We start from the raw sequence: 19,672 nt of genomic DNA on the forward strand, positions 1-19,672 counted from the left end.
TAACTCTAAACTTTTAAATCTTATCTAGGATAGTCCCTTAATCTCCTCCACCTTCTTTAATTTCAAAATCTCTCCCTCATTTTCAAAAACTTCTTTGCTTTTAATTTTAAACTTAGACTTGTTTTAATGAGTAAAAACCTTGGCCTTATGCCATTGATTTTCAAAATATTTTTCTTAATCAAACTTGTGAATAAACTTAATCATATTGACCTTATTTTCAAAAAGACAAAAAGAACTAACAATCCCATCTAAACATTTTGGCCATTTTATGCCTTTTTCTTTTAAACTCTTCAAAAGAGAACATTTAGATTTGAGTTATCTTTGGTTGAGATATAATTCTCCCATTTCATGATATTTTGATTGTAAGTCTTTCCATTTATTAGGGGTTAGTGGCATACTTGTTGATTAAATCCAAGTTGGAGTCATCCCTCTTAAATGTTGTAAAGCCCTCATCATAGGTGGATGTTTGGTTGAGTACTCCCCCTTTGATAACAAAAGACATTTAAGCTTTTGTTAAAATCAATCCACCTATCTTTGAAAGTTTTACCACAAACTACGAGGTTTTTATCCCACATTTTTATGTTGGTACGTAGGCACAAGAATGAAGGTCTTGTCAAACACAAAATTATAATTATTGAATTATTTTCTCATACCCTCATTCTATTCTTTATCAAACATCTTTTTGAACTAAAACACTTACACATGAAAAGGGCTATCTAGGAGTACCTAAGACACTTTGGGTGATAATACCTTCCCTCAGTGTAACCAACCCCCTTACCTGTAATCTCTGACATTTTATTAGTTTTGATTTGAAAAATTCTTATCTTTGGGTTTTGTTCGTATCTTTTCCGTTTTCCTTTGGAAACAATAAAAGCGCGGTGGCGATTCTAGTTTTATTGACGTTGAGCTAACCAATAGCTCTGTGGTCTAAATTTACCGCTATAACAATATGATAGATAATCCTAAAAATGAGTCTTGCAAGGTTGTGGAAATGGGTTTTGAGGTTATCACCAACAAGGGTGAAAATAAAATAGTGGAAGAGGATTTGATGGAAAAGGAAGAAATGAGGAATGAAAGAGAGGACAGTAAAAATTAGGGTGACCAAGAGGAAAAGAAGTCAACATTGAACAATTAATAGATTAAAAATCCACTTAGAGAAGGACTAAGAAGCAAATCTTTAACGATCCCAATCTAGAATAATCATATTACATCAAACCGCCTTATTCTATAATTAAGAAGAAACCATTATAGGAAGATGAGGCATGATTGGTTGTAAAGTTCAAAAAGATGATAGCTACACTTCAGGTAAGTATTTCATTTCATGAAGTTTTAGAATTAATACCAAAGTTTTCTAAATTTATGAAGGTATTGCTAAAGGGTATGAAACAGAAGTTGGTCAAAGAATAGGTAAACATGATCGAGAAAGATGAGATGGCAGTGCCTCCAACATTGCCACCAAAACTAAAGGATCCAGGTAAGTTCACCATCGCTTGTACCATTGGTGAAGTAAAGATCCCACATGCTTTATGTGATTTAGGATTAAGTATTAATGCAATGCCACTGAACAAGGTTAAGGAATTCAACTTGGGAGAGATCATACCGGGTAGTATGAATCTCACTTTGGTTGATTTATCTGTTACTCATCTGCTTTGTATCTTACAAGACGTGTTAGTGTATGTCGATGGTTTAGTCTTTCCTGCAGATTTTGTGGTAATTGACATGAAAGGAGATTCAAGAGGGTCAGTTATTCTCGAATGCCGATTCTTGGCAACCGGGAAAGCTTTAATAGATATGGAAACATGTGAACTTATCTTGAAGTTCAACAAGGAAAAAGTGGTGTTTAATGTGTATGAGTGGACACCGTATATGGATGACCTAGAGACATACTACCAAATGGAAGAAAAAGGTAGCAAGGATAACAAAGGGAAGAAAGAAAGTGAATTGATCGGTGTGAGAGTATCCCTTGAGCCTGACATGCCTTAGGCATGGAATGTCAAGCTAATGACGGAAAAAAGCGTTGGATGTGAGGCAACCCATCAGTTATAACCAATTTTTATTTTTGTAGAATTTACATTATGTTATTCATGAAATTCAATAAGAATTAGCCACTCGAGCATGCCTTTCCATTACAATTAATATTGTCTTTAATGAACAAGTTTGTAGTTGTTGTTTCTTTCAGATTTATAAAGTTTGCAACTATAACATTAAACAAATGAACGAAAAAGGAAACTTGACCATCATGAAAGAAACTTAAAACTTGAAAGAAAAGGATGAGAAAATAATCAAAGGACTTGTACTAAAGCTTCAAATACCTCAATTAGTAAGGTTTGAGGCAAATAAATTCCATTATTTATTATTCCTTTTTATTGAGTATATCCATGCATTATTATTTTATCAGGTTTGAACTATTTCTGATTATATTTATCTGGTTTGATTGACACACACTAAGGCAGTTGTTTGCTTTAACTTTGAGCCTTTTTAAACCACCTTGTAGTAATAGGTACATCCATTGCTAACCACTTTGAGCCTAGCCTTTCTTTCGGTGACTTAGCCTTAACTCTTAGTCGTATGACTTGAAAGATCTTATCTTTCCACACTTTAGGTAGGATTGTAGTTCTTAAGTGGTATGAAAAAGATTAAGTTTGAGGTTACTCTTGGAAGTGAGCAAAGTTTTAAGTTTGGGGTTGGGGTACTAGAGAGAAATGGTCAAAAATTCAAAATTTTGAGAAAATAAGAAGTGAAAAAAAAATTCTTAAAAAAATGATTAAAAGAATGAAAAATGCATATGAAGGATCATGAGTAAAATACCTCTAGTACCATAAAGAAGGAACAAATGGGTATTGTCGCGCCTCGAAAAAATGAGAACAAGACCTAGCGAAGCTTAATTGCACGCTCGCAATGATGGACTGAATAAAGTCGCCACCGAACTTTATTTATTCCTAAAAAGGAAAGTGGAAATATAGATAAAACCCAAGAAAGAACAAAAATGATTATGGTCTTCACAACCAATATCAGGGTTTGGGAGTCGATTACGCAAGGGGAAGGTATTAGCACCCTCACGTTTGTTGTACTCAACGGGAACCATTAGGTTAGTTGTGCGCGTTAGTGTTAGCTTGAAATGTTAGGCTTATCGAGTTATTAAGTGGGAAAGACATAATAGAAGAGAGAAAAATGTTTTTGGATTTTGCAACGAAGGAGACTAAACCTAAGTATTCTATTAATGGGCCTGATAAGTGTAAGACCCCAATTTTGGCCCTAAGATCCCTCATGGCCCATAGCATATCATATCATAGCCTCAAGGATCATTGCATGCCCTAGCTTCCCTCCTAGTGGGTAGTTTGCCTTGTGAATGTGGTTCTTGATCACCAAGCATGTCTTGCATTTGTATATCATTTCTTTTCATTTTTTTTTTACTAACCAAAAAGTACAAAAATATTGTCCTCTAACCATGTTACTTGCAGCTGAAGCAATCATCAGCCAATTAGGTCAAAATCAGTCAAAGTCAGTCATTGCAGTGGATGGTGGCCATTCTTGCAGAATTTGGGCACCATGATCAATAATCAAGAGTTCATATGACTTGGGACATCATTTGGAATCAAGATATCAAGGAATTAGGGTTTGGAATTCATCAGAAGGTGCTTCAGTCAAGCAAAACCCTAGAAAGTCAAACTTGGTCAACTGTCCATTTAATCAGGGATTTGATGATGGGATTTGGTCTGAGAGGTCTCATTAATGCCTATATAAGCTTCATATATCATGTCAAGCATCCACAATGAAGAAAATAAAGTCAGACAAGAAATTTCCAGAAATAGAAACTTGACCTGTAATTCAAATTTGCCAAAAATGGAAACTTCTTGATCCTAATCTTGCATCATGATACAAGCTCCAAATGAATTTTTGCCCAACATGAAAGTTGAAGATCTTGTTCTCCCATTTCCAAAAAGTCTAAGAACACTCAATTCCCATGTATGGTTGGCAAGATATGATCAATTCATTTTCAAATTTTCTTGAACTTCAAAAGGCCATATCTCTCAAACCATTTGGCCAATTTTGGTGGGGTTTTTTCCTACAAGTCCTATTTAATCCCCTCTTTCCAAAAATTTCATCCTCATGTACCAAAACCTTACCATGCAAAATGGCCTTTTTGGACTTGTCTTAATTAATTTCAAGAATAGTGAAAAGTTGACTTTTTGAAATAGCCATTTCTAACATTTTTGGCCATTTGGAACATGTTTGGAATGACATTTGACACTTGCCCAAGGCCCAAACTCGGGCAGAACACACACCTCCATGTGCATTTGGTTCAAAATTAGCAAAATGGCAAATGGCTTCATTTAAGATAATCATGCTTAACATTCACTTAGCCAATGCTAAACAGTCAATATATAACATCTTTTTCTGCCATTCCAACCCTAGCAGCAGCCTCACACTCACTCAGAAAATCGATTGCTCTCACAAATACACATTTCCTTCATATCAAAATTCTGTAAGAACCTTCAAGGCCCACGATTTCTACTGGCTTGTTCTTCATTTTGCCAACCATTTGGAGGCCTTTACAAGCACAAAACACCAGCTGGAACAGCATTCTCAGATTCTGTTTTTCCAAGCACACATCAATGGTGATTTTCGATTTGAGCGTTTCCAGGAGTTGTTGAGCCACAAGCCACCCTCCAGTCATCATTTCAAACCACGAGCTTCATCTGTTTCGAGCTTATTACACCAAACAACAGCTATTTCACAAATTCCTTCAAGAACAAGTAAGTTTTTAACTCTCTCTATTTCAAAAATCATGAGGTGTTTATGATAGATCTTAGATTACTGAGTCCATTGAACTTTGTATCACTTGAAATGGTTGCTTGTGTTAAGAGAAATCTGGATTTTAAACTTCATGACCAAACTTGTTCTTGCTTCTTTCTCTTTTGTTAGCTCGATTTGATGAATGTGGATGCTATATTATGATTGTGTTTGGTTTGCTGTTTCGATTGCCATGCTTAATTGCTATTTCTGGGTGTTTTTTTTTTCGATTGAATGGAGAAGATGATGAACCCTGTTGCTGTTCATAAACCCCAAACCCTAGTTTTCAGAAATTCCCAGATTTTGGTTTTCACGTGTGCTGCATGAATATGCCCTGTTTCATTAGCATGTGACCATTCCCAGCTTGCCACGCTTATAATTGATGCACACCGTTTCATTTAAATGGCAACATAATTACTGAAATGCCACCGTGCCATGTTTTATTTAATTAATCATGTGTTAATTCTTTTTTGTTTAATATTTATTTCATTTGATATGCTCATCTTACAAAAATCATAACAGCTTCATATTAAATCCAAAATTCATGAAAATTTTTGCATTATGTTCTGCTTGATGTCTAGTATTTTATCATGATTTTTGCTGATTTTTTGGATGGTCGAATTTTTAATGGAATTAGGGTTTTGTTCATGTGTCATTATTTTGTACCCTTTGCCAAATCTTTTGTGAAATAGTCATGCATTATCCAATTGATCTGAAATTTTTTGTGCACAAACTAGACTCATTCGTGGTGATTTTGATATAGAGTTTGTGAATTTATCTTATCTGGATTGTGAGTTATGAATTTTTGAATTAGGGTGTGACAATTTGTGTCACACCATTGATATGCAATTTCATGATTTTCTTTACCATGCTTCCTGACCTCCAATTGATGTGAATTTTTGCATGAACCTACTCGTTTATGTCTAGTTTATGTGTGAATTTTCTTGGAATTAATTGTGGCATTTCCAAATTGTTTGGGATTTTCTCCCCTGTTTGACCAAAATGTTGACTTGTTTGATACATGTTGCCATTTCCTTTGTGAAATTCTCATACTTTATTGGATGATCATGAAATTTTACATGTGACTAGTAGACATCTTAAACTTTGTCATGGTGTTGATCCCATTCATTTATCTTTTGTTATCACTGACTTATGAATTTTTGAAGTTGATACATGTTTGGTTGACTTCTTTGAGCATGCTTGAAACTGTTTTGACTTTCTGATTTTCATTGACTATCTTCCCATGATCCAAATGGGCTGAAGTTTGATATGCATGTCATGTTATGGATTATGATTGACCATGAATTATTTGATGATTTTTGGAAATGTTTATGTTTGGTTTTGAGCTAAGTCTTGCTGTTGACTTCTATGAGCTCTCATTTGCCATGCTTTGACTTCTTTTGCCTATGAAATGATGATGATGCATGATATGAACTTGAGACCAATTGGGTTTGCTTCCTAAATGTTTGAATTTGATTGTGATTGGATATTGCTTGCTGTCTTGGCTTTTCTCATTCATTTTTGACCCTAGGCTTGTCCTAGTGGTCCTCTGCTTATGATTGAGTTCATGTTTTCAGGTTGAGAAGCATTTGCTTCAAAGAAACCATTACCAATTTGATTAAGCTTGATTGTTTATCATGAGCTAACCTTTGTTTTGTAGGTGGCTTGACTCATATGATTTGAGTCTTGTGCTTGGCACATTTGCCTGTCTGTTTTGATTGTTGGTTTCTACTTCCTTCTGATTTAAACTTTTGAACCGTGTACTGATTTGTTTGACTATTTCAGGTACCATTAGTTGCTTAGTTCTTTGAACTTGCTTTGCTTTGCTTTAATAGCAATTTGCATTGAGGTATAATTCCTTATTATTCATGTAGTCTGGAAGACCTGGCCTGTTACTTGGCCAGGCAACTGTCTGAAGTCCTCCTTAAGAGGCAATGCTTGTGTGTGTTTATATTTGTCCCAAGCAGGAAAAGTCCTTCAAATAAGGCAATTGGTAGATCAAAGAGATAAGCAACCTATCTCCTACTATTCTGTGAGTCTTCTCCTTGCTCCCATTACATGGTTGTAGCATTGAGATCAAAACCCAAGATCTATAGAGTCAAATATGTGGAGAGAGTTCCTACTTTCTGAACTCCCACATCTTCTGATATTCAAATGCTCTCCCTGACCAGGGATAGGAGCAATGAGGCACACCCCTCATATCCTTTCATCTGCTTCACCTTAGCCCCTCAATGGCAAGGTTAAGAGCACCTTTGACCCTATTCCAATTGGCTTCAATGCCTAACCCTTTTGTATGAGCCTCCTTGTTTGGTTATAGTGTGTGCTGATTGACTTCATTGATTGATTGTTCTATTCATATGCACATGTTTGCTTGTATGCTTTATTCATTTATCATCATTAATTGCTCATTATTGCATGATCATCTCATTTGTCCTTTTGACATCATTATCATTGTTGTTTACCCATTGAGGACAGTTGTAAGACCATTCCTTTGGCTATTGTTCCTATGATATGGAAGTGAGTATAAGACCATTCCATTGGCCACTCATCTTATCTTTGCTTGATGCATTTGTTTGATTGTATGTGAGGATGCAATTATAAGTCCCTGTAAGTTGGCATTTGCTTTCCTATGATCATATGTTCCTTTGTTTGTTTGTATGTGAGGATGCAATTATAAGTCCCTGTAAGTTGGCATTTGTATTCCTAGGACCATACTGTGGAGGTTAGAGTAAGCCCAGATAGATTGGCATCTAACGTCCATGTTTTGCTTTTCTTTGTTTATGTGAGGATGCAATTGTAAGTCCCTGTAAGTTGGCATTTGCTTTCCTGTGATCATAAGTTGCATTTGTTTGTTGTATGTGAGGATACAATTGTAAGTCCGTGTAATTTGGCATTTGTTTTCCTATGATCATATGTTGGATATGAAGGTGAGAAAAACAAGAAAGGGGGGGTTTGAATTGTTTGAAAAATAAGCGCTTTTTCAAAATGAAAATCACACAATGATTTTATACTGGTTCGCTTATAACACAAAGCTACTCCAGTCCACCCGGCCAAGGTGATTTCGCCTTCAACAAGGACTTAATCCACTAATCTTGAAAGATTACAAACAACCCCTAAGAGAGAAGAAAATCTCTTAGTCCTCTCAAGTCTACAGACTACAAAGAGTCACTTGAGGAAATCAAATAAAAAATAGATACAAGATATGTAATCTAGAGTGCTTCTAAGAAAGCAAGTATTACAAATTTAAGAACAGATTTTTCACTTGATAAGCAAAAGCTTAGTGAAATTCTTTGAGAGCAAAGATGATTTTCTTGAGCGTGAAATAATTCAGTATAGTTTTGGCTAGTTGATTTCTTGCTTACTGAATGTTGATTGCATCTCTATTTATATATGAGTTGGAGTAGAGTTGAATCTGATGGATATTAAACTGAGTTTACTCCATCACTTAAATAGCTTCTGCAGTTTAACTTTTCATCTTTGAAGTGACTACTTACCACAAGTAGTATCTTTTCTCTTGGAAGCGGAGATTAACGTCTCTTTCTTAATCAGGAAATCCAATTTGAAAATCTTTACTTGTCTTCAACGTTACTCTTTCATGATTAGCAAATCCATAATCAGAGTATTTGTGTTTCTGGAGAATCTTGGAATCTTGCTTCTGATGTTGATCTCTTGAGAGTTCAGATGGCGCTGATAACGTTTCTCCAGAATCAGAGCTTCTAGACTTTACTTCATGTTCAGATGCTTCTGATACTTTGCAGTTTTGTCCAGAGTCAGAGCTTCTTGAAACGAGATTCCACTTTAGATGCTTCTGATACTTGATAATTTGTATCTGATCTTGTTGTGCATCTGATGACATCATCAGATTTATTTCTTCTATCTTTAGAACCCTGCACACTTAGAAACTTTTCGTTAGGGTGCCATTTTTGGTTTCATCCTTTGTTATCATCAAAATCAAGGAATCTGTTGTAGAACAATTTTTGTTCTTACAATCTCCCCCTTTTTGATGATGACAAAACAACTTAAAATAGCAGATGAAACATGAATAAAATAAGATCAGATAGACAGAAGCTCCCCCTGAGTTAGTGCTAGGGAGTTCAGAAGTTCTTACCAGAGCTTTTCAAGTAATGAGATTTCTGAAACTTTCTGCAAATTCTTAAATTTAATGTTAGAGTTATTTAATCAGAGCTATTTTTATCAGAGCTATTTCTACAAATGTTGCAGAGTGCTTAAGGTTTTAGACAAATTTTCATCAGAGCTATTTAATGATTTCTCCCCCTTTTTGTCAGAATCAAAAAGACATAGTAAAAAAATAACTTAAAGAGAAAAACACTTCATTAAAAGAGAAACATCAGATTCATTAAAATCAAGAGCAAAACATTAGATCCAAAAATAAGACAGAAGCAAAAACAACAAAAGGCAAATAAAACATAAAATCCTAAGTGCCTAAGGGTTCTGAGGCAATTTCTGCAAGATCATGGCAAGCATCTTCTGGATATTCTCATTGACCGTATCTTGCTTGTCCATTCTGTCTCGGAGGATATTCTGATCTTCCTTAAGATCCTTCAAAGTCTGAAGAATCATGGGAACAGCAGTTGAAGACTCCCCCTGAGTTAGAGCTTGCTGGGCTTCAGCTTCTGCAGCAGCTTGAGCTTCTGCATCTGCCAGAGCCTTAGCTTTAGCTTCTTGTTGCCTTAGGATTTCTGCTTCTTTTGCCAGTCTTTCTTCCTCTAGTCTTTTTGCTTCTTCTTCAGCTTCCTTAGCCAACCTCTCCTCTTCTAGCCTTCTGGCTTCAGCTTCTCTGGCAAGTCTCTCCTGGAGTCTTGCCTCAGCATCTCTGATGTAGCCATTTCTGACTTGTTCAGAGACACTCTTCAGCCTAAAAGACTCAGATGTCATCCAGCCAATGACTCTGTTCCAGTGTGTCCTTACAGATGCAGGATCATCACTGATTTCAGAGTTTGTGACTAGAGAATCTATCTTTTGAGCTGAAGCCTCTGCAATCATAAAGATGGCTTCCTTAAGGGTAGGTTTAGAAAGCTCAGGTTCAGGTTCTGGTTCAGAGGTATGAAGTGGAGAGTTTTGAGGGCTGAGATTTAGAGTTTGAGATTCAGATTCTGACTCAGGTTGGGGTTCAGAATCTGCTTCTGGTTGAAGACTGGGGGATGAAGCATAAAGTGGGTTTAAATCTAAAGGTTCGGATTCTGGTTCTGGGACAGCGGGAAGGATTGGTGGAATGATATTAGAGGTGAGAGGAGCAGATGGTTGAATTACAGAGGGTATGGTGGTTGTTTGTTGTAGTGGTGAAGTTATTTCAGGTTCTGTGGTTTGTGTTCGTTGTGAAGCAAGTCGATGGGCATAGAGTGTTGCTATGGTTGGGGAGTTTGGGTCAGAGTGTTCTTGGTCAGAAGAAGGGGAAAGGTAAGGAGGTGATTCATATTCAGAGGATGAAGAAGAAGAAATGCTTTGGTGGGTTTGTATAGGTTGAGAGGTTCTGGTGATTGAGGGTGGTATTTCAGAGGTGGTATATATTGGTTGTGAAGAGAGAGGGTTAGAGGAAGCCATTTTAAATTCAGAGGAGACAGGAGGAATAGACTTACCAGAAGAGACATTCAGAGGTGCTGAAGTTTTGCTTCCAGAAGTTTCTCCAAGTCTGGCTTTCTTTGCTCTCCTTGCCTCAGCAGCTATCAGTTTCTCAGAGACACCTCTCTTGTATCTGACCAGATCTTCTACTGAATCCAGACAGTCGTCGAGACTGAAATCAGAAATATCAACGCCTTCATCCAGACGATCCTGAAGGTAGATAGCAATGGCACTCTTGGGTTCATTCTTGAAGAACCTGGCAAGGCCATGAGGCATCTTCCTCTGATCTTTTAGAGATTCCCAGGATACATCCAGAGTTGGCTTGACTCTGATCTCTTTGATGATTCCCATGCTCTTGAGGTTTTTGGCATTTAAAGCTCTCCCTACATCAATTGCCAGATCATCCATACATCTGGTCTTTTCCAGATCATCTACCAATCCATGCTCAATGAAGATGTCAGAGAGCAATCTCCCCATAGGGATGTAAGACCTTGGCTTCATGTTGTTTCTGGTTTCTCTGACAGAATCCCTCAGATATCTGAACAGGAGAGTAGGGAGGTTGATCTTGATACCCTTCTGAATGCAGTACAGAATGCATTTCTGGTCTGCATTGATATAATCTGAAGAGTTAGAGGCTGGACGGTGATGGATTGTTCCCAGAATTATCTTCAGCCAAACTCGGAGGTTCTGGTGAAGCTCCTTGTTCTTAGAGGGGTTTCCTTCAACATTAGGTTTGAAGATTGTTGGGTTGATGACTTCAGTGATGCGCTTTGACCTTGGAGGAATGTTGTAAATCCTTTTACCTCCAGTTTTCTCCATGTTCAGCAAGGAAGCAATTGATGCTTCAGTGATAACGATTTTTACCCCTAGAACAAACGAGACAATGAATTGGTCATCTGCATCAGCATGTCTCCAGAACTCCTTGACTAGAAGAGGGTAGATTGGACCATAGAGCCTGTCGAAGTAGGTTTCCCATCCTTGTTGACGAAGTTCCCTAGTGAGATCAACGCCATTTCTTCTTAGGTTGTCAAAATCAACCAAGGATTCACACAAAACATCCAAACCTTCAAAGGGAGTTGAAAGGTTTATGTGGCTTTCTCGGTCAAGAATGTGGGGTTCTTGATAAACAGGGGTTATGGTGACGCCTGTAACAGTGGGTGTTTGAGTGTTTGAGGTTTGGGGATTAGAAGCGGATTCCATCTGTTGGGAGAAGTTAAAAACTTCTTGCTGTTGAGCATCCATGAAGAAGATTGAAGAAGAAGATGAAGAACTTGCAGAGAACTTGCAGAGAAGGGTTTAGGGTTTTAGAGTGAGTGAGAGTGATAAGTGTGTGAAATGTGAGAAAAGTGTTTATATACCTAAGTAAAAACGCATGCAAAACGACACCTCAGAATGCGTTAAACACAATACTCAAAATAGCACGCTTGGGGGGAAAAATGATTACAGCTAATAAATGAATGTCTAATCCCACAGTTTGCACACTGCTCGAGGAAAACTCAAACGTCTGCCTTTTGAATTTCTTGACAGCTGTCTAGAAGTTCTAAGGTTTGACGCTCAGAGCTCCACGTGTTTAATGTATCTGATCTTCAGGAATACCAAGAGATTGGTTTCTGAAGATTTCTGATTCAGATATCTTCTTAACTTGTAGAAGTATCAGAGTCAGAGGCAGAATCATATTTGTTTTTATCAGAATCTTATTTTATATTTTTCAGAGCCATACTTCATTCAGGACAATTTTTAATGTTCAGATTTTCTAAGATGAAAAGAAATCTATCTTCAGCTAGAGGCTTAGTAAAGATATCTGCCCATTGATGTTCTGTATCAATGAACTTCAGCGTTACTATCCCTTTCTGAACATAGTCTCTAATAAAATGATGTTTAATTTCTATGTGTTTGGCTCTGGAATGTAGAATAGGATTCTTACTTAAACAAATAGCAGCAGTATTATCACAAAAGATAGGAATGTTACTCTCAAATATCTGAAGATCTTCTAGCTGATGTTTCATCCAGAGCATCTGAGTTGTGCACAGTGATGCTGAGACATATTCTGCTTCTGCAGTTGATAGAGCAATTGTTGACTGTCTTTTGCTAGCCCAGGAGATTAGATTGTTTCCCAGAAGCTGGCAATTTCCAGATGTGCTTTTTCGTTCTATTCTATCTCCTGCATAATCTGCATCACAATAACCAGAAAGCCTATACTCTGATGTTTTCTCATACATCAGGCCCAGGTTAGGAGTTCCTTTCAGATACTTAAGAATTCTCTTAACAGTTGTTAAATGAGATTCTCTAGGATCTGATTGGAATCTGGCACAAAGACAGACACTAAAGAGAATATCAGGACGAGTAGCAGTCAGATAGAGAAGAGAGCCTATCATACCTCGATAGAGCTTCTGACAAACCTTGTTGCTTACCTCTTCCTTTTCCAGAATGCAAGTTGGATGCATGGGAGTCTTTGCAGAGTTGCATTCAGTCATGTCAAACTTCTTCAGAACGTCTTTAATGTACTTGCTTTGATGAATGTACGTGACTTCTGGAGTTTGATTGATTTGAATTCCCAGAAAGAACTTTAGTTCTTGCATCAAACTCATTTCAAACTCAGCCTGCATCAACTTAGAAAATTCTTTGCAAACAGAGATATTAGCAGAACCAAAAATAATATCATCAACATAAATCTGGCATATCATGAGATCATTATTAAGGTTTTTACAGAAGAGTGTAGAGTCAACTTTCCCTCTGATAAAATTTTGTTCCAGAAGGAAATTGCTTAAGCGTTCATACCAAGCTCTGGGAGCTTGTTTAAGTCCATATAAGGATTTCTTAAGTTTAAAAACATGTTCTGGAAAGTTTGAATTTTCAAAACCTGGAGGTTGATTGACATACACTTCTTCTGAAATATACCCATTAAGAAATGCACTCTTGACATCCATTTGGTATAATTTGATAGAATGATTAATAGCAAAAGATACAAGAAGACGAATAGATTCTAACCTCGTGACTGGAGCAAAAGTTTCATTATAATCAATACCTTCTTGTTGACTATAACCTTGAGCTACCAGTCGAGCCTTGTTTCTGACAACTTCTCCTTTCTCGTTCAGTTTGTTTCTGAAAACCCATCTGGTTCCAATGACATGAGTGCCTCTGGGTTTAGGAACGAGATCCCAGACATCATTCTTGGAGAATTGATCTAACTCTTCTTGCATAGCTGCCACCCAATCGTTATCTTGAAGAGCTTCATCACAGGACGTAGGCTCAATCAGAGACACTAGTCCCAGAGGAATATCTTCGGAAGTTCTGAAGGTAGATCTGGTTCTAACAGGTTCATCTTTGTTTCCCAAAATCAAATCTTCAGATACGTTAATACGACTTTTAACTTTCCTTGGAATTTCTGGAGATTTAATTTCTTCAGAGTCTGGAGTGATAGTTGCTTCTGGAGTTTTCTCAGGTTCTACCAGAGTGATCTCTAAATCTGCAAACTTTTCAACTAGCTTTGACTTTTCAGGGTCAAGCTTATCATCAAATCTAACATGAATTGATTCCTCCACAATTTTGGTTTCTGTGTTGTATACTCTGTAGCCTTTAGAGCGTTCTGAGTATCCTAACATAACACCTTTCTGTGCTTTGGAATCAAACTTGTTCAGATGTTCTTTAGTATTTAATATAAAACAAATGCATCCAAAAGGATGAAAATATGAGATGTTGGGTTTTCTTTCCTTACACAGTTCATAGGGAGTCTTTTCCAGAATAGGTCTAATAGAGATTCTATTCTGAATGTAACACGCTGTATTTACAGCTTCTGCCCAAAAGTGCTTTGCTACATTAGTTTCATTGATCATGGTTCTGGCCATCTCTTGGAGTGTCCTATTCTTCCTCTCTACAACTCCATTTTGTTGTGGAGTTCTAGGGCAGGAGAAATCATGGGATATTCCATTAGAGTCAAATAATTCCTCAAAATCTTTGTTTTCAAATTCTCCACCATGATCACTTCATACTCTAACAATTTTAGAGTCAAATTCTTTTTGCACTTTAGAACAGAAACTGGTGAATACAGAGTGAGACTCACTCTTGTGCTTTAGGAATTTTACCCATGTCCAGCGACTGTAATCATCAACAATGACTAGTCCATACTTCTTTCCATTAACTGATGCTGTTTTCACAGGACCAAATAAATCAATGTGAAGAAGTTCCAGAGGCTTGGAGGTAGAAACAACATTTTTCTTTTTAAAAGATGTTTTTGAAAACTTTCCTTTTTGACAAGCTTCACACAGAGCATCTGAAGAAAACTTCAGTTTAGGTAAGCCTCTGACTAACTCAAGTTTAGTTAGCTGAGAGAGTTTTCTCATGCTAATGTGGCCTAAGCGTCTATGCCATACCCATTGCTCTTCGTGAACTGACATTAAACATTTAACATTTTGATTTTTTAAATCAGAAAGATTTATTTTATAAATGTTGTTTTTCCTCTTGCCTGTGAAAAGGACAGAGCCATCGTTCTGACTAATGGCTTTACACGTTTTTTGATTAAAGATTACATCATAACCGTTATCACTTAATTGACTTATGGATAACAAGTTATGCATTAATCCTTCTACATAAAGAACATCAGATATAGAGGGAAGAGTACCATTACCAATAGTTCCGGAGCCTCTGATCCTTCCTTTCTGATCTCCTCCGAAGCCTACAAATCCAGCGTCTTTAAGTTCCAGGCTTTGGAACATAGACTTTCTTCCCGTCATATGTCGCGAGCATCCAGAGTCCAGGTACCATGACTGGTGTCTGAACTTTGCTGCATAGGATATCTGCAACATAGATAATCTTATCTTTCGGTACCCAGAATCTCTTGGGTCCTTTTAGATTAGTTTTCCCAGAGTTTCTCACAACTTTGGGTCTTCTAGCATTTTTAAATTTGTGTTCTTGTGTGTGTGTGTAGTGATATGAAAAAGGTGATTTAATTTGGTTACTGGTAGAGGTTTTATGTTCCTCAGAATCATACCCAATTCCCCTTTTATTATTCTGACTTACTCCATAAATCATGGATGCCATAATACTCCTATCTATTCCATTCTTCAGAAATTTTTGAAAGGCTTCTTCATATTTATAAATAATTTCATTTGAAGTTTGTGGTGCTTGAGACAACGCTTCTTCTAATTCTAAGCTTTTGGTTTTAGCTCCATCTCTTTCTAACGTTAAAGATCTGATAGTATCTTCTTGTGCTAGAATTGTTGTCTCAAGTTTACTACATTCTTCAGATTTTGCTTTAAGAAGGCCTTTAATGCTTTTAACTTTTTGTTTTAATTTCTGAAGAGAGGTAAGAGTTTCTGATAAACATGATTCTAAGTCAGTTCTAGAAAGTTCAGAAAATACCTCTTCAGATTCTTCATCTGAGCTGCTGGATGTGGTAGCCATAAGTGCTACGTTGACTTGTTCATCAGAGTCAGATTCTGATGATCCTGATTCACTATCGTCCCAGGTGGCCATTAGTCCTTTCTTTGTTCTGAAGGTATTCTTCTTGAAGCTTTCTTTTCTAGGGTTGTCTTTCTTCAGCTTGGGGCATTCATTTCTGTAATGACCTGTTTCTTTACATTCAAAACAGGTAATATCTTTATTAGGTTTACCTTTTGAAGTTGACTCTGATCTATCCCCTCTGGGTCTTGATCTTCTGAAGTTGTTGTTGTTCCTTCTTTTCCAGAGTTGCTTAACTCTTCTGGTTAGTAAGGACAGTTCTTCTTCATCATCAGAGTCTTCAGGTTCAGAGTCGTCAGTATCTGCAGTTTCTGCCTGGAGAGCTTTGGTTCTGTCTGACTTCCGTCTTTCAGGTCTGGACTTCAGCGCCACTGACTTGTTTCTTTTCTGAGGCTCATCCTCCTCTAGTTCTATCTCATGACTTCTGAGAGAGCTAACAAGTTCTTCAAGGCTGATATTGTTCAGATCCTTTGATAACTTCAGAGCAGTAACCATTGGTCTCCATTTCTTTGGCAGACTTCTGACTATCTTCTTAACATGATCTGCAGTCGTGTATCCTTTGTCAAGCACTTTAAGACCTGCAATAAGAGTTTAGAATCTGGAAAACATAGCTTCTATAGCTTCGTCATCTTCCATCTTGAAGGCTTCATATTTCTGGATCAGCGCCAGAGCCTTCGTCTCCTTGACTTGGGAGTTTCCTTCATGGGTCATCTTCAGAGAGTCAAGTATATCTTTAGCCGTCTCTCTGTTGGTGATCTTTTCGTATTCGTTGTATGATATAGCATTTAGAAGTATTGTTCTGGCCTTGTGGTGATTCTTGAAATCACGTTTCTGATCTTCTGACATTTTGCTTCTGGGAACTTCAGCTCCATTTAAGACTGGAGGTTTGTATCCATCTGTGACAATGTCCCAGAGGTCAGCATCATAACCCAGAAAGAAACTTTCGATTCTGTCTTTCCAGTAATCAAACTTTTCTCCATCAAAAACAGGAGGTTTAGCATTGTAAGAATCTCTTTCATTTGAGTGAGCCATTTGTTTTTCTCGCACTGGATCTCTCTACACGGTTAAGTGTTTGATTTGAAAATCAATAACAGAGCCGGAGCTCTGATACCAATTGAAGGTGAGAAAAACAAGAAAGGGGGGGTTTGAATTGTTTGAAAAATAAGCACTTTTTCAAAATGAAAATCACACAATGATTTTATACTGGTTCGCTTATAACACAAAGCTACTCCAGTCCACCCGGCCAAGGTGATTTCGCCTTCAACAAGGACTTAATCCACTAATCTTGAAAGATTACAAACAACCCCTAAGAGAGAAGAAAATCTCTTAGTCCTCTCAAGTCTACAGACTACAAAGAGTCACTTGAGGAAATCAAATAAAAAATAGATACAAGATATGTAATCTAGAGTGCTTCTAAGAAAGCAAGTATTACAAATTTAAGAACAGATTTTTCACTTGATAAGCAAAAGCTTAGTGAAATTCTTTGAGAGCAAAGATGATTTTCTTGAGCGTGAAATAATTCAGTATAGTTTTGGCTAGTTGATTTCTTGCTTACTGAATGTTGATTGCATCTCTATTTATATATGAGTTGGAGTAGAGTTGAATCTGGTGGATATTAAACTGAGTTTACTCCATCACTTAAATAGCTTCTGCAGTTTAACTTTTCATCTTTGAAGTGACTACTTACCACAAGTAGTATCTTTTCTCTTGGAAGCGGAGATTAACGTCTCTTTCTTAATCAGGAAATCCAATTTGAAAATCTTTACTTGTCTTCAACGTTACTCTTTCATGATTAGCAAATCCATAATCAGAGTATTTGTGTTTCTGGAGAATCTTGGAATCTTGCTTCTGATGTTGATCTCTTGAGAGTTCAGATGGCGCTGATAACGTTTCTCCAGAATCAGAGCTTTTAGACTTTACTTCATGTTCAGATGCTTCTGATACTTTGCAGTTTTGTCCAGAGTCAGAGCTTCTTGAAACGAGATTCCACTTTAGATGCTTCTGATACTTGATAATTTGTATCTGATCTTGTTGTGCATCTGATGACATCATCAGATTTATTTCTTCTATCTTTAGAACCCTGCACACTTAGAAACTTTTCGTTAGGGTGCCATTTTTGGTTTCATCCTTTGTTATCATCAAAATCAAGGAATCTGTTGTAGAACAATTTTTGTTCTTACAGGATATTGGTGTAAGCCCAGACAGATTGGCATCCGGTATCCAAGTTTCATTTTGTTAGGAGATTAGTATAAGTCCATTGAGTGGCATCTGATATCCAGTTTTATTTTAGGAGATTGGTGTAAATCCATCTATTGGTATCCGATATCCGCTTTTGTTTGTGAGATTGGAGTAAGACCATTGAGTGGCATCCGGTATCATTTGCTTGCTTACATTATTATTGCTCATTGCCTATTCCAAAGGACACACTTGAATCATCTTCTATATGATTTCAAGAGGTGAAGCCTTCTAAGAAGTTTTACAATCCATCCTCATCCATTCATCCCCATTATGTCCTAAACCTTTTCACACTTTGACTTCAAACTTGACATAGATATTGTGCAAACATTTTCATGCTTTTCAAACTGAAAACCTGGACCCAAGTCCTTGACCTTTTTTTCAAACTCCATTTCATAATACTTCTTTGAATTAATCTTAATCATACTTTGACTCTACTTTCATAATCATAATCAATTAACTTCACCCATTCAATGTTTTTGTGGCTTTGTCCATCCTTGCTAAGTTTTCATACATGAGCTATAGGTTTGATTTATCTTAGTTGGTTGATGTTAATCTCACCTATTTGTCCTTAGTTGATTGAATTGTAAGTCTTCCTTGCTTATTATAGGGTTAACCCCTCACTAGCAAGTTGAAGTTGTTCTCACATGGTGGACCTGTTGTTTGTATAAGGTTGAGTTTTCTCCCGTGGATAACGTAAGACCTTAGGGCTTGTGTTTAAAATTGAATCCACTAACTTTTGGAAGTTTTTAGCCGAACTACGGCGTTTTGATCCTTACCTTTGATGGAAGGTACGTAGGCAACGGGTTCATCCGTTCAAACCCAATAAAAATTGTACATTCTTTTCTCATCATACCAATCATGTTTGCACAATGTTTATGTCATAACAAATAACAATTTAGTACAACAAGTGTGAAAAGGGCTCCCTAGGAGTACCTAGGACGTGATGGGTGCCTAACACCTTCCCATTGCGTAATTTACCCCTTACCCAGACTCTCTGATCTTTTTATTAGTTTTCTACGTGTAAAACTTCTTAGGCTTTTGTTCGCTTTTTAGCCAGTCCTTTGGATAAATAAAAGTGCGGTGGCGACTCGAAAATCTTCGTATCTCTTGCTTATGATTTAATCAATAGATCATATAGCGACGAATACACCGCTACAAAAAAGTGGCGACTCTGCTGGGGAAAAAATCGATCCTTGGTGGTATTGCCTACTTTTCACCCTTGTTGTGCTATATTGTTATTTGTTATATGACATATTTTTGTACAATTTGGGATCACTGTATTGATTGTAATGTTTGAATTGCTTGATATACAATTGCTGTGTGCTTTGGTGATCTGTGAGATGAGTTCTATACCCGAACTCGAGTGCACTCTAGGATAGGAGAATGGCATAGTCTCGTTGACTGGTGTGGAGTATTCCTTAGCCAGTTGACTTGCGAGTCCATTCACTTGGTGGAGGTCATGTTGAACTAATAATGTCACACAAGTTATTTGTGGTTAGGCATTATTCTTTCAATCATGTGCCGCAGAAGCCAAGGACCTTAGTTTACCAAACCCATCTTGGCCTATTTTTAGGACCGTAGTGCGGAGGTCGTTCAGATGTCA

The 19,672-nt window shown here is 37.1% G+C and overlaps 1 protein-coding gene across 1 annotated transcript; it reads left to right on the forward strand.

Moving 5' to 3' along the window:
- Nucleotides 1-1,413: 1,413 nt before the first annotated feature.
- LOC127131608 (uncharacterized) lies at nt 1,414-1,983 on the forward strand. Its single transcript, XM_051060521.1, has one exon. It carries the CDS (start codon nt 1,414-1,416, stop codon nt 1,981-1,983), a length of 570 nt encoding a protein of 189 aa, XP_050916478.1.
- Nucleotides 1,984-19,672: the final 17,689 nt, after the last annotated feature.

Source organism: Lathyrus oleraceus, chromosome 3, assembly GCF_024323335.1.
Source record: "Lathyrus oleraceus cultivar Zhongwan6 chromosome 3, CAAS_Psat_ZW6_1.0, whole genome shotgun sequence".
In the NCBI taxonomy this organism is placed as follows: Eukaryota; Viridiplantae; Streptophyta; class Magnoliopsida; order Fabales; family Fabaceae; genus Lathyrus; species Lathyrus oleraceus.